This window comes from Accipiter gentilis, chromosome 22, assembly GCF_929443795.1.
Source record: "Accipiter gentilis chromosome 22, bAccGen1.1, whole genome shotgun sequence".
NCBI lineage: Eukaryota > Metazoa > Chordata > Aves > Accipitriformes > Accipitridae > Astur > Astur gentilis.
This window is the reverse complement of record NC_064901.1, coordinates 921,807-945,622: the sequence shown is the minus strand read 5'-3', so window position 1 is coordinate 945,622 and position 23,816 is coordinate 921,807. Positions and strand designations below refer to the sequence as shown.

Genomic DNA, 23,816 nt, shown 5'->3' with positions numbered 1-23,816 from the left:
AATTATCAGTAGCAGAAGCCAGTCATCCTGAATTTTTGTTCAAAAAGTCCTTAAAGTCTGAATGGAGCTGAAGAATTCTGTTGTCCAGCTCCTCAGCTTTATTCATGGACGTACTGTCTTTACCTGTGCGTCTGAAATACACCCAAGTATCATCATTATCATCGATATTAAAGTAAGTTAACTTTTGCAATGAGATCTGTTTCTCTTCTAATCCAATCTGTTATGAAAACAGAGCAAACACCCTTTCCAGCCACTTTCTTGCTATAATGCAACCTCTGATAAACAGCTTAAAGCTTTGGCTTCTGAATCACAGTAGAGCTTATTCCGGTCATTCGCTATGTTGAAAAAGAGGATTCAAATTTGCCTGCAGCAGCCTTTCACCACTGTAATCCTGAACTTTCAAAAGGAAATCTGCAAAAACGGCCCCCTCTCTTCATGCTGTTGCACTTCCCGGCTAGTATTAAACTTGCCCATAAAAACAAACAAACAAGAAATCCTGCCAAAAATCCATCCCAAAATGCCTGAATCACAGCACTACCCCCTCTTGTCTTTTCCAAATGATAGACAGAACTAGCTCACATGTTGAAAGCTCCTATACAAAGGGCTCCCCTGCAGGGCTTCAGAGCTAGATAGTTCAGACATTAGTTGGCTCTATTGTATTTCTGATGCAGTTACAAGTGCTGCCTAGTAGGAGAATTGACTTCAAAGCACAGATTAATAGTCATTGCTGTTCTGTCTCCAAACACCTCTGCTTGAGGTCTCAAGGGGATTCTGGTGCATTTAAACATTAGTACAATCAAAAGGAAAGAGCATCTCACATCCTCTGAACTGATGTGAGAGAACAACACCTAACATACTGCTCGAAAGCTTGGCATTCCCTTTTTTCCTTTTCAGATGAAGAGTTGTGGCTGTATTTATTTATGCTTACTCAATAACAGGATTTCTACCTAGGATTTTCTACCACTTCCCAATGGTAATTTGGTGGAACCTATCAGCAGTCTACTTGGTAGTGATCTTCTCATCAGTAACACACTCTTACATAACAAAGCCTTAGTGTAACCAACATCAGCTCGATTTGCTGATGGGGAACTTGGCCTAGCCTTTTCAGCGTGGCTGTGAGGAAACCCTTGTATTAATTCTGAGGAATATTTTGATTTGTTCTTGGCTGAGGAGGAGACTGAAGGGCTTGTCCTCAATGCTGGAGTCCCTAAGACTTCTTGTAGCATGAGGAAAATTAGAGATCAAAAATTTCTATTAACTCCAGTCTAATTCATTTTAACTGCAGCAGCTGGCACTGAGGTATTTTTCTCTGTATTATTCAGGGGTTTGTCCAAGCTAGTTAATTCCCCAGTAGCATGTTGCACTCTCAAGATTTAAATTCCACTATGGGAACTACCTGGTTTTTTGGCTTGTTTTCTTTTAGTTTTGATATGGGAATAACATTGTTCCAAGTTAATCCACAGCAGAAAGAACATACTTTGACATCCAAAACCCAAAGAAGAGTAACATTATGAGCAGGGCTGTACTGCTGGATAAGCCATCATTTGGAAGATGTGCTTACAAGTCCCTGATTTATCACATTTTTTTCTACATAAGTTTGAATAGGTCACTTCAATTCTTAACTCTTACACCCCAATTACCCTAGCAGTGGATGTAAAAGTGTTCAAACTCAATAGAAGAGAACATGCAGATACTTATCGTGCCCTTTTCAGTAGTGTTGATTAATGAAAGAAATAAGTTTAGGTGTGAAGGCACAGGTAAATTAATCTTGTTCAAAGCCTACTGGAGTAAGCTTCTTCCCAACCATCACACTGTAAATTCTCTCACTCTACATTTTACCAGGGACCAATGTTCACAATGCTGAATGGACATGGTTTATTGTTTCTTCTCAGTTATTGCAATATTTGACTTGATATAATTTCCGAGGAAATCATGTATTGTTTTTAGTTGGAATTCATCACCTTGTCTGTATAGCCCAACTCACCCTCATTCATTAACACCCCTGTTTTCTTCTACAGCTTGTCAAACAAATTTCCGTAGTCCAGTGTGTACACTGGTAAAGGTCCTTGTTAAAGGTCTGTAGTAGTACTGTTTCCCATGTATCCTCAAGAATAAGCTGCAGCTGCTTCACCAAAGAGACTTACAAAGTGAAATGCTTTAGATCTTGAATGTCCTCCAGAGAGATAAGTAATGCCTGTGATGATCCTGGATTATTCAGCCATGCAATAAGTGGACAACATTTTTCTTTGTGTGGTTTTGCTTTGCTGTGTATTGTTTACAGCTCCAAGATAAAAGCACAGCAGCTATCTCTGGATGCAAGCTGCAAATGCAGGTTCTTCCCAGCACTGATTTATGTCTATAAGAGGAACAGGAAATACTAAAAGAAGAGGGGTTATCAAGGGCAGAACTAGGATCACTACTTTGCCATCAGAAGAGAAGTTTAACATGACATGACAAATTTGCATGACAAACCTTTTGACAGTGAATCTACTATGCTTTGGATCCTCCTCTCGAAAAGCAAGGGAGGAAGTTCCATCCACCGAGTCACTTGCAGCTGGACTAGCTACAGACTTGAGAGTATAATGTGCTTATACTAGCTGAGGGATGAATTAAATTACTTTGTAGGATCTTTCAACAAAAATGGCAAGTGTAGCCTAGCATCCAAGTGATTAAAAATATTGTACTGAAAATGGGTCCTGTCTGCTTCTGAAGTTCACCGCAATTTACATCTGCTTAAAGAATCCAATATGAAAATATAGTTATAAGTAACTACATATGAATGGAGGAGATCATAGGAGTAACTGTTAGCCATCTGTTAACTTGGGTGTACAACTCCTACAGAGGATAATGTGGAGTCACCAGTAAGGTTAGGTACAAAACAGCATTCATGAAGTATCCAGATCTTCATGTGGTTATGATTTAGCTGCACCGAGGAGAGTATTTGTATGCCAGCCAAGTAGGCACTATTTCCATCAAGTTTCTCAGTATGGCATACCCTCCTTACATAGACAAACATTTCAGGTGTCTTTTAGGATTTGGACATTCAAATCAGTCCTGAATCTAAACACTTCCTAAATTTGTTAATTTTCCCATGTAATTATTCCTGGTAAGTTTTCTAAGACATATGTTTCTTATGCAGATGTGCCCAGTGATCCCTTAGCATGTTTGAGAGTTGCCCTGATGTGTTTCCTGGGTACATTTTTAAAAAGTAGTATTAAATGGTATGACATTATAAGACTTCTTGGGATACAACTACCAAGAAGGAATTTGGTAGTCATGGAGTATTCACTAGCATTCAGACAAACTGATGAGGCATATTTTTACGTGCCTGCTTCATAGCTGTATACAATGAAGAAGGGAGGAGACACGGAGATACCCTTGCTGTTCTATGTTTGCAGATAAGCAAAAACTTATGTACATTTCAGTGTACCATAAATATGCAGGAAACATTTGCTGCATGGGTTTAGACCAAAGAGAGTAAACTATTCCTGCTCCCACTCCCATTAATGGATGTAGTTCTGCTACTGAGTTTGTCAGTATGAGGATCTGGTTTGTGGTTGCAAAATCCTTCAGGATTCAGAAAGACTTCTTCCCATGTGACTGACTTAGGATTAAATAAGTTTAACTTTACATAAAAAAGCCTTAGTTGGGCTGACTGCAAATGTCAATCTTAAGTCTTTCAAAAAAACATATCAGATCCTTCTCCCAGGAGAAAGACGGTTGAGTAGAGATGCATGGGAAGAATGCTTTTGGACCAGTGATATTGGATGGGCTGCTTAGCACTGAAAGAATCAAAATACTGTTTGCTTTGGAAGAACGTGAAAAGCTTATGGCAAACACCTGAAAAATTCTTCACTTCAGAGAGCTGTGGCAGTTTAGCCCTATGATTTCCTTAGCTCTGATAGCTGTAAATGTGCTTTCATAATTGATAGTTTTCTAGCTCACTGCTATAAAGAAGCCTCGTTAATTAACTCTTACACACAAAACCAAACAGGATGGCATGTGGGGCTGTCAGTGGTGGTCATGTAGACATTCTTACTATAGATTAGCTTTTTTATTTCTGAGCTTCAGATGTGCCCATAGGCTTATAATGAGAGAGGGTTTTGCCAGTACAAACAGCTGGTGCAAGGAAAGTGATATAACTAATTTATCTTCTTAGGCTATTCCTATCTCTCTGTGTTTTGTAGTGGACCAGCTAACCAAATACTCTTCTTTGATGGTTAAAATTAGTGCAGATAACCAATGGAAATCACAGGAACAGATTTTTATTCTGAGTTGGGGATAGGGATGAGGGGTTGCCTTGAAAATTAGTATTTTACTCCTATTGATCTATAAGCTGTTTGTTATTTGTGGTCTGCTAAGCATTCATTTGGCTGGATGTCTGAAAAATACTACTCTGAGAAAGGTTAAAATTATGCAAGAATGAGCAGGTTGTTTTGGGAGCTACTACAAGCAGGAAGGACCACCGAGAAATACCAAGTTTCCCAGATTCCTGCCAGAATCCCCCACCTGCCTTCTCTTTCTTGGGACTGCCTCCCCCCTCTTCTGCTTGTTTTCTCCCATTTTCCCCATATGCCAGATAATGACAGAGTTGTGGACAATGAGAAAAGCCATACTGTATCTATAGCTCTTAGGAGGATTTCTTGCTGGATCTAGCATTTCTAGTATTTATATTATGAAAAGGTAAATTCACTAACTTTTAAAGAGCTGTAGAGTGTACTTAACCAGTTGTAGGATGAGGGAGAGAACCAAGTCTTTTAGACTGTGTTTGTATATGTATTTATTTTACGGTGAAATCAGTGGAAATTGGGAAGATTCGTCTCTTCCTTGGTGTACAGACATATGCCTGAAGTGGAGATTTTTGCAGGGCTTCCCCACCCCCCCACCCCCTTATCTATTTAACATATATTTCTGCTACCAAAATATTCTAGCCAGAGGAGAAAATGCTGCTGACACATCTTGAAGCTAAAAGTAGATGCATAGCTAACAGTACCTTTTTCTCTATTTTGTAGATAAACTGTTTACAGAAAAAAGAACACTTTCCAGTTCACTGGAAATTCTTCATTTGTTTCTTTAGACTGATATTTTGATAGTATCAGCTGCTTAGAAGTATGTCTCATTAGTATCCTTGCCCAATGCATGTGGCTTTAAATGACCCTAAAAGGGTGCTGCCTGATATATGAAGTAAACTTACAAAGGTAAGAGCAGTTTGAGAGCCCAGATTATGCAGTGGTGAAATGCATGTTCCCTTTTAGCACTGAAAGTCTTGGGTGCCATTCTAATTAGGTCAAAGTACAAAAAAAAAAAAAAAAAATTTCCTGGCGTCACCCTTGTTTTGCCATTGCGGCACCTAAAAATACAGAAAGAAAAATGTCCCAAATAAGGATGGATGCATGACTAGGCTAGCAGGGAATCCTGGACATTTGAAGTGCATCAACAGTATAGCTGGACAACTAGGTCAGAAGCAGCAGCTGGTACAGATAGTTAATAATGAGATATACTGATAGAGTTGTGTTCAGTGCACAGAACTCAAATAACGTGGGGTTCGGTGTGTTAGGGAACAGATAAACTGTCAGCCTGATGGAGCCCAAGGACTGGAGTGGTAGAAGACACGAAAATTCCAGAGTTTAGCATGAACCCGGGGACAGTAATTTAGCCTTAGATCCTAATTTGCCATCTATCATCTTGCTCTTTAACACACACACAGAACTATGCATTAATTTTGCCAGCAGCATTTTAAAATGCAACTTGAAAACAAAAAATGAGAAAATGCAACTTTATAGATAAAGCTGCTGAACAAGGGGCTTTTTGTAAAAATGTCTCCTTTTTAAAATGTGGGGGTTTTCATTTGAAAAAGTCGTCTATCTTGGCTCAATCCTTCAAACAAGAAGCTTGTAAGCCTTGATAGTACAGATGCCTCTACTCCCAATCCTTCAATCTACTTTAAGTTTTTGAAAATCTTTGCTTTTATGAGGACTGATTTGCTAAATGTTAAGTAATAAAATATTGTCTGTGTAGCTTCATGTGGAAACATTTAGAATCCAATTTTCAAATTAGAACATCTAGGTTTGACTATTAATAGTTAGATTTTTTTAAAAGACTGGAAAGATTTTCCTAGCCTCAGCAGAAATTGCTGGACCCAGATTTTCCAAAGAACTCTGCTTCTGTTCAAGCACCTCTATATTGACCAAGTAAAGAAAAAATTGCTTAGCACCCTTGAAATCCTCTTGTAAGTCTAACATCCAGATTTCCTTTACAAAATCTTGTCATCTCTTTAAGTGTCTCTGGCTCCAGTTGTGGTTCTTCAGCTCTTTTGATCTTTCAGGCAGTAAAAGGCTTTTCCAGACCCTCATGCAATGAGTTAGGCATTTATCATCAAATAGGGCATAAGTATTTGCTGGAGTGGCCTGACATAGACTGCACAGTTGGCAACCAGACCCATGCCTTACAGTCTGTTTTGCATCAACGAGAAGGCACTCAATTCTAATGTGCTGAAGGGGGATATTTCACTAGTCTGAAAATCCAGCTGCAAGTCATGACAAATACTGATTAAAATTCAAAGCTTAAATGCCTCTTTGTGAACCTCCCTAAGTACAATTAAACCAGAGGCTCAGAATCCTGGTAGGGAGTGGTGTCCAGGGACACTAGCTTTGAAACCTTACCAAATAAAAATCTCCACTGAAGTTTGCAAGAGCCTTACTTCTGTCATTTTTTTTCTATTCCTAGCCAATCGTTTCTGATCCACAAATGAACCCCCAAAATTTCCTATATAGACCAATGTTTTGCTTTCTGTAACCTGCATGTTCTGTCCCTGAAATCACCCTGACCAGGTTTCCTCTTCTTTGGCTGGACCTCTTCCCTTCCTAACGTGTTTTCCAAAGGGATGTAGGAGACAGGTCCAGTGCAGTCTTCCAGCAAAGGCATGGTACATTCCAGCTACAGATGTACTGTGCTGGTAGTCAGCGCAACCACATCACTTCTGAAGTAGAAGTTAAGAGTATTCTCATATAACTTCTCTCAGAGCTGGATGCTTTTCAGTAATGCATCTAAAAACAGTCTGGGCTATTGTTGTGGTTTAACCCCAGCTGGCAAATACACACCACACAGCCGCTCACTCACTCCCCCGCATTGAGATGGGGGAGAGAATCAGAAGAGTAAAAATGAGAAAACTCGTGGGCTGAGATAAAGACAGTTTAATAGGTAAAGCAAAAGCCACACACACAAGCAAAGCAAAACAAGGAATTCATTCACCACTTCCCATCGGCAGGCAGGTGTTCAGCCATCTCCAGGAAAGCAGGGCTCCAGCATGCATAATGGTTACTTGGGAAGACGAACACCATCACTCCGAACGTCCCCCCCTTCCTTCTTCTTCCCCCAGCTTTATATGCTGAGCATGACGTCATATGGTCTGGAATATCCCTTGGGTCAGTTGGGGTCAGCTGTCCCAGCTGTGTCCCCTCCCAACTCCTTGTGCACCCCCAGCTACTCGCTGGTGGGGTGGGGTGAGAGGCAGAAAATGCCTTGACTCTGTGTCAGCACTGCTTGGCAGTAACAAAAACATCTCTGCTTTATCAATGCTGTTTTCAGCACAAATCCAAAACATAGCCCCATACTAGCTACTATGAACAAAATTAACTCTATCCCAGCCAAAACCAGCATAGCTATTTAAATTTTGTGGGGTTTATACATATTTAACATTCCCCAGAACAAATACTGATCTTTCAGTGGCTTTAGAGGTGCTACTTTTTCCTCATGTTAATAAGTACCAAAACATCCTACCTGCTTGTTATCCTATTTATACAAAAGTACCCCTGGCCACATCTACAGGGCAGATAGCCCTATTGTTCCCGGAAATTCAAGCTCAAGATAGCCACCCACTTCCACTGGTTGGTGGTAGCATGACCATTATGATGGGTTACGAAATTATCTTGCTGGCATTCCTGATGGAAAGCTAAGGTACACGCAGTGCTTACAGCCTGCTTTTCCCATCTCCTGGAGAGATTCATTGTGGACAGGTTCCAAAGCTTTATACATAACATTTGCCCTCTCCTAAAACATCAGTCAGAACAGGTTGTTTTGCTGGGGTCCTGAGTTCCTTCTTAGAAGGACTCTGATGTCAGGGTGATGGTATTTATACAAGAAAAATATGGTTGTCATATGTGACACCCAGATAATTCAGAGGAAGCCGAAGACCCCTCTAGGACATATAGTACTTGGGATCCAGTTTTAGTAAAGACTCAGATAGAACTGATTAGTAATATCCTCCTGAACTTTAAAACCCTTTTGGAGCGTAGGAGAAACTAGTCTCAGTCTTATGCTAGCAGTGGCAGGTTTGCCTATGAAAAATCATATGGCCTTAGTACCAAATACTGCTAACTGGTGGGCCCCCAGCAGTAATCTTGGACAGCACATCTGAATAACTGCTCACCACTTCCAATAAATATTCATTACAACCAGAGCCATTTCCAGCATAGCAGAGTGTGTTTGTAAGAACTAATTCTTCACCCTTTGCTCAAGCTGATCAGCACTTACAGGAATAAGCCCATTCTGACTAGGCAGAAAAATAAATGCCACTTATTTCAGGAATGCCCTGGAGAGTTAGGGCCAGAAAAAGGGCTGGTGTCTGGAGTTTTGAGTGTTTGATCCAAATACAAGGTCATAGTCAGGGCAAAAACTGCGTCCTAGCACAGCTTACGATTTCTCCTCACCCTTTTCCCCTTCTGACCTCCCCCAGAAATGCAGAGAACCCGCTGGAATGTGCTTTGCCCTTTCTGGAGAGGCATGGATGGTATACCTCCTGCACCCCCTCTGCCCCCCCCCCCCCCCCCCCAAGTCTCCTTGCTTGCTGTTCTGTTTTTCTACTTTCCCTAAATGCAACTTACTTTAAGCATGCATTATTATTAACATCCTACAGTAAAAATAAGCTATTATATAACCCATTTGTCGATCTCAGCCAGTTTCTTCTATCTTTTTCTATGTCTATTTATGACGTACATCCAGACTGCACGTCCTTTTTTTTCCTCTCCATGTTTATTTTAAAAAGAAGTGGTAAAAAAAAAAAGATCTATTAAAAAAAAAAGCAACACTGGAGGGTGGTGGGGTTTTTGGCCAACAATTGAAAACAAATTTCAATGGGTGGGGGAGGGAAGGGAAAAGAATCCGATTCTTAACAACAACAACAACAACAACAACAACAACAACAACAACAAAATCCAAATGATGTCCCTAGACTGCTTTGTCTGTTCCTTTCAATGTGTGCATCTGGTTCGTTCATCTTTGAAAGCGTGTGGAATAATTTTTTCTTTCAAAATAAAATTTTAAAACCCCACAATTGTCCTTATCTCCCTTCTTCCTGGGAACAAAGTCTCTTTTTCATTTTTTGCTTTTTTTTTTAGTATATCTCTACATAGTTATATTTTGATGTATTTCTTTTTAATGGTTGAATTTCTATCTTAGATTTCGTTTGTTTCAATCTCATAATGAAAAAAACCAAAGAAAATAAAAGAGTTATGAATTGTTTTCTGCAATTTTTCCCTCTATTTCCCACTTTAAATAAGGAACTACTTCACTGGCAGAATCCTACAGCTGTATTTTTGAGATTCTCCAGAGAATGCGAATATAAAAGCAATCATCTAATTTGAGAGTGGGGAAGGGGTGTGCCAACACAGTCATTACAGTCAAAACAGTGATTTGATGTGCTCAATAAATTATTGTCTCAAATTATTGAGAATACTGATGTTAATTTGATGGACTTAAGAAACAATGATTCTTAGAAGAAGGGGGCTGTGGGTAGCTACAGATGAAGTTGTTCTAACTCCAATGCATAAAACTAGTTTCCTTGTTTTTTTGTTTTACTCTCTGGTGATTGTTGTTGTTATTATTATTAGTTATTATTATTATTAGTTTATGTATTTTTACTGCTATTTTTAGTAGGGAAAAGTTTTAACTGTTTTTATAATTTGAGAACCTTTAATGAAAATGTAAATATTAATACTTTATTAATTTTTTGTAACTTGCATGTTGAAGAAGTTGCAGCTTAGGGTTTGTGAGATTGTCAATGTTAGAGTTCTGTTCTTTCTTTTTGTTGATGGGCATGAATATGCTCATTTGTTTTTGTATATTGCCCATCCCTTCCTTACAGCCAGAAGCTCTAATGCTGCTAGATCACTCCGTACCGCCCTTACATGGACATGGCAACTGACTTACACATTCACTCCCATCATCTTCATCTCCTGTGTAGTACACTCATAGATTTTCACACTCCCACTCCATCCACCCTAGGCATTTTTTCTTCCCATAAGTTCCCCTCCACCACCCCTTTCTTTAGCATTGTTAAAATTTTATGTGCAGTCATCCATTCCTTAAAACACACACACACAAAAGTTATAGAAAAAAAGAAAATGTTTAAAAAAATATATAACAAATTGACCAAAAAGGCAAAAAAGCAACAAACTTTGCTTTTCAAAAACCGTTATATATGTAGATATGCAAACAAGCAAAAGTAAATTCTACAAAATGTACAGGATTTTTCAACTGTAATACGCTAACAACTTTACATAAGATAAAAAAATACAACCAAAAAACAGCAGAAAAAAAACAAGTTCAAATTTGTTAAGGTGCAAGATTTTTTTCTTTTCATGTTATGTGGTGTGGATGTATGTGTTGTTGCCTCCCTGTATCGCCCTTTGTTGTAAAACAATTATATTAAAAAAGAAATAATAAACATTTTGCTAAAAAAGTTTTTAAGAAACAACAACGAAAAAAAGCAAGTTACAAGAATGTGGCAATGCTACTTGTCCAAGAGCATTCTTACACAACTTTCTTTTGTAAATTTTTCCTTTCATGCCAAAAAACATGCGGGCAATTTGTTGATGTAAGTTGACTGTTATGAAATCAATGTGGTATGCTTTCTAAATATTTTCATGTGTTTTTGATGACTTTTTTTTAAAAGGAAATAATGTTTTTGATTTTCATCATTTTTTTCAGTTCTCATAGGTTTTAATCTTTCTTTTGCTGACAAAGTGAATGACTTGTTATGTTTTTCCTTTTTCTGACCTTGTTGCTGTGGCATTTTTATTTTCTAGTATATGGTTTTGTTTTGGGAAAAATGTATAAGTTCATTTATTTATTTTTGAATCAGTTTGTATTTGCCTTTATGTTATGTACTCTTTGTATATTGTCGATTATCAGATTATATTGTGCATAGAAGGGGGTGAAGGAGCCTGTGATAGTTTGCTTTGAGTCTTTCTTGGTCCCTCTGTAGAGCTTTCTTTCCCCTTTCCCTTTCCCAAAATGAATCACCGGTAGTCCTACTTTCTTTCATGCTATTTAAATTGTATGTAGCCTGGTGGTGTAGCCTTCATGTCAAGTAAAAAACGATGAGACTTCTTTAGCATTTTGGTAGCTCTCAGGGTCTTCTTACTGCAGCTCTACATCATTCCTACTTTATTCCCATTAAAGTGTTTTATTTCTATCAATTTTCTTCATTGCTGATTATCTGCCTAATGTACAGTCTAAATGATACTCTCAAGTGTACTCTTACCAGGTAAATGCAACCATCATATTATGACTAATACCAGGTTTGCTAATATCATCCAGATATGGTACCTTTGCCAGCCACTTTCCTACTGGAACTCACGTCCCAAACCTCTAAAATTTCCTTGCTTTGAAAGAGATTTGGATTAATTTCTTTAAAAAGCAATGAGTAAAAGTAAGGAAAAGCTGTACGTCCTTATAAGCATGTGTGTTTTCACCATTCCTGCATTCCTGTGCTCAGTAGGTATCTTAGGTTCAACGGTCAAGTCACTTGAGAAGCTGATGCTGAAAACAGAACAAATAATTATGCTGAGTAGGAAGCTGTTACCAGTTTATCATAAAAGTTCAGAATAATGATGGGAGATGGAAGAGGGCATGTTTCAATTGGTGCAGAGCAGCTCAGTGTCTGGGCACCAAAATACCTGGTTTTGCTCTAGAATCCTGCCTGCAGACACAATGTCAGGTCCTCTCTGGAAGGTATTAATACCTGTTTCACTGAAACTGCACAGAGGTGACCAAGAATTTACAGCAATGATACGGAGCCCAACATTAACATAGGATTCATGACCTCTCAAACTCTGTACCTTCCTGTTGCTCATGAGCCATGTATTAGGAAGCACTGCAATAACTAATGTCTTTTGATATAGTTTGGGGGGCTTAGGAAATGCTTTTCAACCAACTCCACCAAAAGAAGTACAGTTTTACCTTTGAGGACTATATATTCTCTGAAAGGAAAGGGAGATACTTGAGATGAAAAGTTGTGGTATTTTGTTGTGGAAATGATGTTTTTCTCTCTACTACTGACTGTCAACTGCAATTAAATCAGACTGCAAAGAGCAGAAAATATTAAGAATGTTCATCTACTAGGTTTTGTGTTAGCATCACCTTTCCTGTGAATTGGGGACTATGTTCTGAATAATTTCCCCTTTTTATCTTCAGAGGACTCAAAAGAGAATTAACTAAAACACCATTAGACTGAAATTTATGAACTCAGTCATTTAATAAGGAATTATTGTGTTGATAAAAAGGTAAGGAATTATTTTCCATTGCAAGTATTTCATACTGAAAGTGGAGTCAAACTTCAGAGGAACAGCATAAGAATAAAATGAAAATTACAAACTTTGGATGCAGAATTTCAAGTGCCTGCAGAAATGGATGAGTTGTGCAGCCTTTATGGATGGCATTTAAAAGATCTTCAACCACAGCTGGAAAAGAGAGATGATAAGGGTGTGTCCCTTATCATCATCAGGAGAAGATGAATCTTTCAGGCTTCATTTTTGTGTGCCTTTTATCCTCTATCAGTTTGATGCCTGAGACTCCAGTGAAGTAGCTGTGGCTCTAAAGATGAAAGCTGGCAGTTGCTACAGTTTTTCAGGGTTGGGGTTTTTTTTTTCATTTTTTTGGGGGGTGCCCTCTGCATTCATGACTTGCCCACAACATCCTTACAGTTCACAAGGCTTCTATTAAATTTTTAACACTCTGTCTTTTCCAGTGGCAGAGACCTCTTACTGGAGATCAGCCCCAGAGGTATGAATTATATATCTATAAATATGCTCATAAAGAAGAAAGAGGGCAGCTTGAAGGCTGAAGTAGACCTTTTATATCCCACATGACCTTGATAGTTTAAAGAAAAGCACAAGTCCATGAAAATAGTGTATGTGCTAGACTTGAAGGCTAACTTTTAAGAAATATATGCACACTGTGTTTGCTTCGTGGCATTAGAAGGCCAAGCAGAGAGCTAGACTGCTTGGTATAAGGTTTCCCACCTCACAGACCTCAGTTCTCTCAGTGCTGCTTCCAGTTTGTTCAGTAATTTTTTTTGCAATTATATACTTGAGGTGTAAACTAATTTTTCCATCTATATCACTGCAGAGGAAGCCATTTTGTCTGTTTCCCTTTTGTTTAATTCTTTGGCATTGTGTTGTCAACAGACATTTTTAAAACCCATATTTCTGTCTGGGAAACATCCATTCCCTGCTTAGGAGAGAAAGCATAGAGCAGGTGAAAAATAAATCTGGAAAATGCTCATGAAATCTTTGGATTGCTAAAGTAATCCCAAATTTGCAGCATACCAGTGAATACTGTTAATGGGTGCTTAAAAAGGGGGGAAAAAAGGGGGGAAGAAACCTGTAACTACCAGGAAAGAGACCATATCATCCACAAACAGAATCTGAGTCTCATGTGAATATTTGCTTTGAAGCCATGGCTCAAACTGGGTGGCAGCCTTGCCTTTTTTTTTAAGCACAGAACAATTTGGAAATTAAAGCTGTAAGTTTTATTCAAGACTGCAAAGCATTGATTTTGTGATTGAAAAAATGATAGACACTGTGAGAAAATAGAAACTTCAGGTAGGAAAATACAAACATAAAACCTGTCTCAAATGTCTTTCGCTTCCAGATTGTTGTGTAGGGTTTTTCAGGGGCTCCTCTTTAGCACTTTCTAGAGATCCAAATCTTTAAAGCACTTGCCTTCTGCAGCAAACCTTTCAGGATCCAAATCCCATGTAAGATATTCTTAGCAACTGAGTGGCACTTTTAAATCTTTCCATGCTTACCTTTAAACCAACTTTGGGGCCCTGGGCAAGAGGCTCCACGTCTCCGTCAAAGGACCACTGGCTCTTGGCAGCTTCCTGCTGCCTCAGCTGTCATTTTGTAAAAGATGGTTCCCCCTACATGCACACTTACCAGCTGCCTGTCATCAGACTCACCCTTGTGTCTCGTACGAGTAGAAATGTAGTACCAGTAACAGAGTTGATTGCAGGTATGATATGAAAGTTTGCACTTGCTTCCCTGCATCGATGTTGGTGATCACGTTTCTCACACTGTCCTGGGAGCTTTTCAGAATTTACACTCTCTGTTATCCTTAAATAACACATTTCTTCTAGACTGAGTAGCATTTTTATCATGCCATTTTAAAGAATGTTTTAACTAACCCCTCTATAAATCACATACCCCAAGAAGTATTCATTGTGCTTGCATCCTATTAGACCTACAGCTTCTAGCTTGCTCTGAGTTTTGTATAGATGCCTAACATACCAATAAAACAGAAGCCAGATTTGATACCTAGGGTGCTTTTTTCTGAGTTACCTTCTCCCACACAGCTTTTTTTCACTCTCACAGTTTCTTCCATTACAGAAAGAAAGAAAAATTAAAAATTCAGAGCATCATTACCACCCTTACAGCCATCTCCCTGATCCTCCCCCAAAGTATGTTGTCTAAGTAAATGTAACAAATGAACGCCTTGATGGAGAAGTGATTCCCAATGAAGGACCTTTAACAGTCTCTTTATTTCTTTAGTATACAGGTAAACATAGCATGGATCATTGGACAATTTGGTATAAAACTAGAGATGAGATTAAATAATGGTATGGGCAATCAAAGTTAATCCAGTCTTCCTGGTATGAAAGTTGTTTCTCTTCTCTCAAACATTGTGAGATTAAAACTTTTTAAAACTCATTCCTGAATCTGTCCTATTGTCTTCCATCCAACAGACTTGCTGGAATCAAAAAGCTCCGATCTGCTCTCCATCACTTATGTGAAACCCCGTGTACCATAGCAACTCTATCAACTTTTCTTAACATTTCAAGATGACCATGATAATTTTTATAGTTGCAGTAGTCTTGATCATTGGCTCAAGTCCTTGACAGCAACATAAACTGTAGAACTATGACAAAGTTTTAAAGGCAAGGGTTACTGGGGGAAAAGAAAGATCTTCATATTAAATGTAAGATATTTCTGATTCCTTCAAGAAAATTTATCATTAATAGGACCAGAAGAATTTCTCTTTGGAAGAAAACTACCCAAAAATATTGCCCCAGTGAGTGGCAGATCAACTGCATACTGATGCTGTGTGCCAGTATAATAGATTTTAAGAACAAAGGCACTTCAAAGCTCTAGATGAACAATCAAAAGCTGCCAAACTGATTTTTTTTTTTCCAGTTGGGTGTCACGGCTAGTGAATGAAAAATCACAAATGAATACTACTTTTTAACAGCAAAACACTGATCTTAAAAAATCATTTAAAGGGACACTACCTATCCCTGACTTTCTGGAACTTAAGTTCCCCACTCGTGCAATTTGATATAATGTGCACTTAAATGCTATTATTTTTATTCATTTTTTACCAGACTCACAGATTATCTTTTGCTCTGAGGCATACTCCAAGTTTATCCTGAGACCACCTGTTTGCATAGATTATAGATGCCCTATTCTAACCATGGATAGGGCTTCTGGACATATATAAATCATATTACATGCTCTAGTTTCTACATCGCACAGAAAACAGCTCAGATGCATGAGCACAAAATGCCATGTAGCCATTTGGCAGACTACACTTTTCTGCTTTTTACATAATTTTTTTGAAGATGCATAGTTTGAAGAGATTGACATTATTTTACAAATATGATACTTATTTCTTCATCCTCCATCCAGTAACAAAAATGGTATGAACATGCTAAGGAAGGTCAGAAAACTAAACAACATATTCAAATTGGCCCTTTGTATCTTAGCTTAAAAATAACTTTGCATGAAAGTATGCAAAGTACCATATTCCTTATTTTGCCCTAATTTCTACCCTAGTACCTCTGAGATAAATCTGACTGTTTAAATTGATTAAAGCATGTCACCACTTAGTGTCTCATTAAGGATAAGAATAAGCCATATTGCTAGCTCAGCTATCCAGATTTAATCGAACTGTTAAGTACCTTTTTCAGTATATTGCTATCTTCAATATGTAATTTGTTCAAATATATTGGTCTCCAAATATATTTAGAAGGTATTATGATTTGAGACCATGTTCTTTATAGAACTCCCATGGACATTACTGGCAGTATTTTATGGGTAACAAGTGCATGTAATATATAGTGTAGATAGGACAGAGCAGAATTTTGACCCTGATGCTGTTCAGCATTGTAACAATGCCAAACTGTTCATTAGCAGTTATTAATACATAATTAAAAGCCAAAATTATTTATTTAGAAGCTAAAATTCCTTTTGCATATCTTTCCTTAAGCAATGGTGAGTATAAATCAAAATTTCTCATGCATTAGAATACTTCTTACTGAGTTGCACTCCTTCCAACAAATCTAGATGACTACTCATAGTGTTAGATGAACTCTTCAGTTTACATTTAAAGCAGGTAACTTAAGTGGCTAGCCAAAGAAAAATTACCCAAGGGAGAATTTATACATAAACTTTCAAAAGCAATGTGGGTCACCCTAAAAATTGTTGGCGACCTGTATATCAGTGGAAGACTATGTAATCTGAACTAAATGAGTTAGATAAATTAATTATACCTTCACATCAGAATAAAACAGTGAAGTGTTTATTACCCATAGGCTCAAAAGTAGAAGTGCAGTCATATTACAATATGACATATTGCAACCCCTGCCAGCAACTAGGCACCACGCAACTGCTTACTCACTCCCCCGCCACCCAGTGGGATGGGGGAGAGAATTGAAAGGAAAAAGGTAAAACTCATGGGCTGTGATAAGAAAAATTTAATAGAACAGAAAGAAAGAAACTAATAAAGATAAAATAACAATAATAAAATGACAGTAACAATAGAAGGATTGGAATATACAAAACAAGTGATGCACAATGCAATTGCTCACCACTTACCGACTGATGCCCAGTTAGTTCCTGAGCAGTGATCCCCCCAGGCAAACTCCCCCCAGTTTATATACTGGGCATGACATCACGTCATATGGAATATTCCTTTTGCCAGTTTGGTTCAGCTGTCCTCCCTTCCAACTTCTTGTGCTCCTCCAGCCTTCTTGCTGGCTGGGCATGAGGAGCTGAAAAATCCTTGATTTGGTATAAAAACTACTTAGCAACAACTGAAAACATCAGTGTTTTATCAACATTCTTCTCATACTGAATCCAAGACATAACACTATACCAGCTACTAGAAAAAAAATTAACTCTATCCCAGCCAAAACCAGGACAATAGACAAAAGAGGACTACTACCCTAAAAGTAGCAATATTGCTGCTCAGAAACCAAATCTTAGAAATGATGCGCTGATTTTCGTGTCTCAGTTTTAGCTTATACTGTGGTAAGGTACAAATGTTATAGCTACAGCTTCATTGTTCTACTTCAAGAGTAGACCATAGGTCTGCTTCATTTTCAGTCCTCTGTAGGCAGGTAGCCATCATGTTAGGAAAAAGCAACACTGATCACAGCTATCTGCATATCAAGAAGTTAACAGTAGGTGCAAAGACAACTTCTGCAGTACATTCCTGTGCTCAAGTGCTAATTTTTTCATCAGAGTCTTTATTCAGTTATATCATCAATCACAATAAAGTCTAGCTTTATTTTTAATCAAATTCTAGTAAAGGAATATCAAGAAGAACTGAAGTTGAAGATAGTATGGCATTAGTAGCCCCAAAAGATGCAAGCAAAGGGACATCCCTAGTGTCAAACAGAATAGTAAAGAAAGATTAAAAAGAGATGAACAAGTGTTGAGTAGAGCTCTGTACCTTCATGGACCCCAGTAAGTACTTGGTTCGTACTCCATCCCTCAATTTCATGAACTTTCCCACAGTTTAAAAACCAGACAACAATCAAGAAGAAATGGATGGATGGGAAAGGCCTTAGGGAAGGGCCTTATAAACAGCTACAGAAGGTGAGCAGACTTGAATGTCAGTGAAGAAATACCAATGCTATTTTAAATTAAAAGAATCAGAGGAGGAAAAACTGGCAAGACAGGTGGTAAAATCCATCCAGGAGAACATTGCTCTATGGAAGTCTAAAATAATTAATTTAAACAGTCTTGTAACTAAATGCTTAAGAAAGATCACTACCAAAAAAAATTTATGTCTACAGAGTCACTTGAGAGTATCTTCAAAAATCAAAAACTTTGGGTCCCCAAAAATTCAGAGTATTTCACTGTATGTATCTAGCATAGGCTAAAAGAGGGAGGAAATGGAACATGCAGTTTACGAATAACAAAGCAGAGTGGGAGGGAAGAATGAAAGGCACCCCCAGGAACGTATGTTGGTAGCATAGTAAGGGCAAGAAACCTGATCCCTGACACTTTTTCATAATGCCCAAATCCTCTCTTGCCCTTGAGTTAAGTGAATTGAAAATGGTACATTGCATCATTAAAATGTACTAATCTTCTTTTTTTTTCTCTTTTCCATCCCAGGAGGTGAATTAGTTATCCCACTACTTGTAGAAGACCCTTTAGATATCCCTCCTATTGCTACTCGTGCACCTTTCATTACACTTCCCCCTACCTTTCGCCCCCTCCTCACCATTATTGAGACCACCAAAGATTCCCTGTCCATGACCTCTGAGGCGGGGTTACCTTGCTTGTCGGACCAAGGCAGCGATGGTTGTGATGATGATGGCTTGGTGATATCTGGGTATGGCTCAGGGGAAACCTTTGACTCTAACCTACCCCCTACTGATGATGAAGATTTTTACACCACCTTCTCCTTGGTAACAGATAAGAGTCTTTCCACTTCAATCTTCGAAGGTGGCTACAAAGCACACGCACCCAAGTGGGAATCCAAGGACTTTAGACCTAACAAAGTCTCCGAAACTGGTAGGACTACTACCACGTCTTTGTCCCCTGAGCTGATCCGCTCCACAGCTTCGTCCTCGACTGGGATGGTGCCCAAATTGCCAGCCGGCAAAATGAATAACCGTGAGCTCAAACCCCAGCCTGACATAGTCTTGCTTCCGTTGCCCACTGCCTATGAGCTAGACAGCACAAAGCTGAAGAGCCCGCTAATCACTTCCCCCATGTTCCGTAATGTGCCCACAGCAAACCCCACGGAGCCGGGAATCAGACGGGTTCCGGGGGCCTCAGAGGTGGTCCGCGAGTCGAGCAGCACAACGGGGATGGTCGTCGGCATTGTGGCTGCTGCCGCCCTCTGCATCCTCATCCTCCTGTATGCCATGTACAAGTACAGGAACAGGGACGAGGGGTCCTATCAGGTGGACGAGACGCGGAACTACATCAGCAACTCAGCCCAGAGCAATGGCACGCTCGTGAAGGAGAAGCAGCAGAGCTCAAAGAGCGGCCACAAGAAACAGAAAAACAAGGACAAAGAGTATTATGTGTAAAAAAGAATACTTATTTATATATAAATATATAAATACTTAATGAGATTTAACTGAAATATCAGAACCATTGCAGCGAGTGAGATTGGGAGATATCGTTTGTGGGAAAAAGTATTGGGAAAAAAAAATTCAGCAGTGACTGTTAATGTCTCAGTCATCGCTTGGAGTCAGCAAACTCTGCCCTAATGTATTATATATAAAGCACACTTAGCATTCTGGAGATGGCGCGCACAGCTCTGCCCTGTTAGTGAACTTGGACGTCTCCAAATCTCCTCCTCCGCTGAACTTTCTGCAAAGGTAGAAGACTTCATGGCTTACTTGTTTCATATCTCCAAGTGAGTCTTTAACAATGTTCGTGATCCCTGACTGTATCGATAATTTTTCAGTTTACTTATTTAAAAAAAAAAAAGAAGGAAAAAGAAAAAAACGCAAACATTATTAAACAACAAAAAAATATTGAACAAACTGATCTGGCCGTGTCCAGCATACATACAATTTTTCGAGATTGGAGGAGGGGAATAAATGATTTTGGAGATTGATGGGTTTTTGGTTTTGTTTTGTTTCTTGGGTTGTTTTTTGTTTGGGGTTTTTTTTGTTATTTTTGGGTGTGGGAGGGAAGGGTGGAGAGGAGCGGTGTGGGGGGTGAACCAGGACATGAGAAGAAATCTCGGAGAAAAAAATAATCCATAATAAATAAAGAGAGACTAATGCCATATATGAACTCAAAAGCTACCCATGGTGTTTACTCTGCATATCTGGTTGTGTTGTCTCTAGAATCCGTTGTCTTGCAGTAAGTTGTTTGCTAACAAGACAGTGAAAGTGTCTGATAGGTGGTGCTGAAGAAAATTATCATGGAAAGCTGGTTCCCTTGGATCTGGCTCCAGTATTTGCAACTGAACTGAAGAATAGTTGGGTTTGGGTCTGCTCTGATCAATCATTGGCTTTACTTGTGAATATCACTTAGTATGCATTAGCACAGCCAAACTGTGGTTAAAGGGATTTGAAGACTCAAAAAAGAATGCTTTAAAAATGGCTAACCATTCTGAGCTGAATATACCATGCAAAAATAAAGGAGCCTTCCTCTGGGTTCTGGTTCTGTGACTGATTGCAATGCATGCAAAAAATAATAAATCAGTTTAATAAAGAGATCAGAAAGACACCAGTGGAGTTCAACTTGTGACAAGACCCATAAATGTCAGAAAAGCTAAACACTTGTAAAAGAATGCAAAATACATAGTTTCTTTGACATAAAAACTATTCTGCATATGTAATATTTTAATTTTGTAGCTTGACATTTCAAATCATCTCTGTCTTTCCATTTGCCGTATTCTCCCTTTTCCTTCTCTTTTATATAAAAGAAAATAAATAAAGCTGCTGTGACACACAAAAAATAATAAAGAAAAAGGAATTTAATAATATTATATATATACACACAGATATATTTATCATGGTATGTTTGACGTGACGACTGGAACAGAAGTTCTGTGATGGTCTTAATGTGGAATGAGAATGTTCTTGAAGAACAAAGTAAAACAAAACAGACAACAAAAGCAAATCTTAAAATGTGAAGAGAGTGTGTGTTTTAGCTTTGTCACAGTTACCTGTGTCAAAAAAAAAAAATCTGAAATTTTGTTTACATATTTTACTACTATTTTTTTGCTAGTATAATTTCTATATGGATACCCTAATGGTGTATATATTGTTTTATGGTTAAATTGGGAATGTCTTTTGGTTTTATTTAACTTATTTAATTTGGTTGTTTGGTTTCTACATTTTCCCAATTATTGTGAAAAGGATTATCTTACTGTACAGAACAATAGCCAGGTGGTTTGACGGCCATGCCTATCATGTGCAAAAAGCAAATGAGGGAGAGAGAGACAGAGAGGAAAACAACAAAAAACAAGATGGATTGAGAACTCTGGAATATCAGACATGTACACTTTTTCTGTATACGGATGAAAACTAATCAGCTGTTTAGGTTTAGAAATCTACTCTTGCTGGTGTTTATAAGTCGCATGAATATTTGACTTTGAAGTGTCATCAAATACACACACGCACATGGGAACTTACTTAAATTTAAAAAAAACAGCCTTCTCAAACATTTGGAGAAGATGCTTTCACGTTAACAAATATTTTCAGTGCGTGTGTGTGTGCGTGTGTGTGGTGCGTGTGTGCGAGGTTGAGCTTTTTTTTTTCTTTTTTATTTTTTATACTAAAAGAAAAAAAAGACAGGTTTTAAAAAGGTATGAAAGCACGATTTTAGATGACTTATGGCCGAAACTATATAAAGTTGATTATATCTTGATGTCTGTAAAAGATTGCTGTTCTTGGAGTCTTGGAGTCTTGTGAAATGATTTCCTGCTTTCTTTCTTCCTTTCCTTTTTTAAGTTAAGGGAAAAAAGATTTACACTTTCCTTTTTTGTGTAAGTTTCTATTGGACAATTTTTGGGAACATGTGCATTTCTGTATGTGGGCTTCTACCATATCCCTGTTGCTTTATGGACAACCTTAAGAATTTTTATTTCAGTTATCGTGATGTTATTGCTTTTTTCCCCTTTCTTTTTCTTCTTTCTTTGTGATTCTTTTTCTTTTGTATTTGCATTTTGTTTAAAGATATGCTTAGCAATAAAATGTTCTTCCCAAAGCCCTCGATGTTGCTGGGTTTTTATTTCTGAAAGACTTCAGAGAAATTCCAGACCTTTAAAGGTAAAAAGTAGTCTGTGAAGCAGGTATCCCCCATCCCACAGGAGTGTCTAGCCACCAGATTACAGAATCGTGTTCATGTTTGCATTCTTTCATTAGTCCAATGAATCTTAATTCTTTCCTTTGCAGGGACATAAATTCAACTTGAATGTGGGGTCTACCTGACACCACTCCCAACCCTTTGTCCACCACCACCACTTCAGTGGGGTAAAGAGCAGTTCTCTGGAATACAGGTTTCAGTGACCTCAGGAAAAAAGCATACCTAGGACATTGACTCAGTATGCCCTTTCTAGTGTGCTGCCTGTTTTCAGACTCCCTTTGAAGTGTGTGGCTCTTCCCATGACATTTATGGGATTCTGGGTTCCTCTTCTGTGGCCAGGAGTCTGTTTGATGTGCTGTAGCAGCTGAATCCTTTTGGGGATTTGGCTAGCCAATATGATACAGAAAAGCATTCACATCATTTTATATGAGGATCTAACTTAGGTCCTCTGAATTTATCTATGACTTTCCATGCACTACCTAAGGAACATAGTTTACTTACCAGAGTACTATGGATCAGACTTAGGTACCTAAAGTAGATGGTCTGAGTGTTCACTTCATTGCAGGTAGGGTCTGAGGTTCCCAAAACCCCAAGCGTATCTGCTTCCTGCCCCTTGTAGTCCTACTGGGCATTATAGTCTATTATGATTCTGGCCACCATGCAAAATTGAAAATATCCTGTCTGTCTTTAACAAGTTGCGCAGAACTTCAGTTCACAGTAGTAGGGGTTTTTTTAATTGGTTCTTCCCAAGCTACCTGCAAGATTTGACTGTTTAGTGGCATCTGAAGGTCAGCCAAATGAGTGTTTCACAGCCCTTTCATTTTTCAACCTAGGATGACTTCATTTTATTTTTTTTATTATTTATTTTTTCTTTTTCTTCTTTTTTCTTTTTTTTTTCCTCCCCCCCACCTCCCCACCCCCCAGCAGAATCCACAGCTCTTTTAAGCAGTATTTTCCACAGGTTTCATTTACAATGAAATTAGACTCAGGATAAACTGATTGTTCAGGTATTCCCTGTGATTATTCTTCATTGGTTTTGCTCACGTCTTTGCATGGGTGAGACTATGTATGTGTATGTATATGTGAGGGGTTTTTAAATTTTACTGTTTTCAGTTCTTTTGTGAATCATGTTCTAATACCTTACAGATCTTCACAAGTATCAAAACCACAGGTTCTGGTCTAAACTCCACTCTTATTTCTTTCCCAAAATCATGAAATTCCTCGGTGATGACTGGTGCCTAATATTCCCAGTACAGGAGCAGTCGGCTGGCACATAGATCTAGGTCTGAACTTAATTGCCTCCTTCAATATTGCAGAAAATTGCCTTATCACCAAGCAGTGGGCGTTCTGAGAAAAGAATTTTTTTTAACTCAGTGCTTTTCTCAAAACCTGTTATACTTTATATCATTATGAAAAATTACATGAAGCAAGAAATTTCAACTGATTTACCCTAACCCTCTGCCTATAGTC

At 38.4% G+C, this 23,816-nt stretch overlaps 1 protein-coding gene across 47 annotated transcripts in view; it reads left to right on the top strand.

Moving 5' to 3' along the window:
- Positions 1–21,672, top strand: part of NRXN3 (neurexin 3) — a 1,031,704-nt gene extending 1,010,032 nt beyond the window's left edge. For 21 of the 47 annotated variants that reach the window (XM_049825558.1, XM_049825557.1, XM_049825553.1 and 18 more), the window contains one exon: positions 18,681–21,672. In XM_049825558.1, the coding sequence (XP_049681515.1) occupies positions 18,681–19,606 (926 nt within the window). In that variant the 3' untranslated portion in view covers positions 19,607–21,672. Of the gene's footprint in view, positions 1–10,141; positions 10,874–18,680 lie in introns of all 47 variants that reach the window. The other 26 variants (XM_049825576.1, XM_049825575.1, XM_049825574.1 and 23 more) reach the window with 5 other exon arrangements.
- Positions 21,673–23,816: the final 2,144 nt, after the last annotated feature.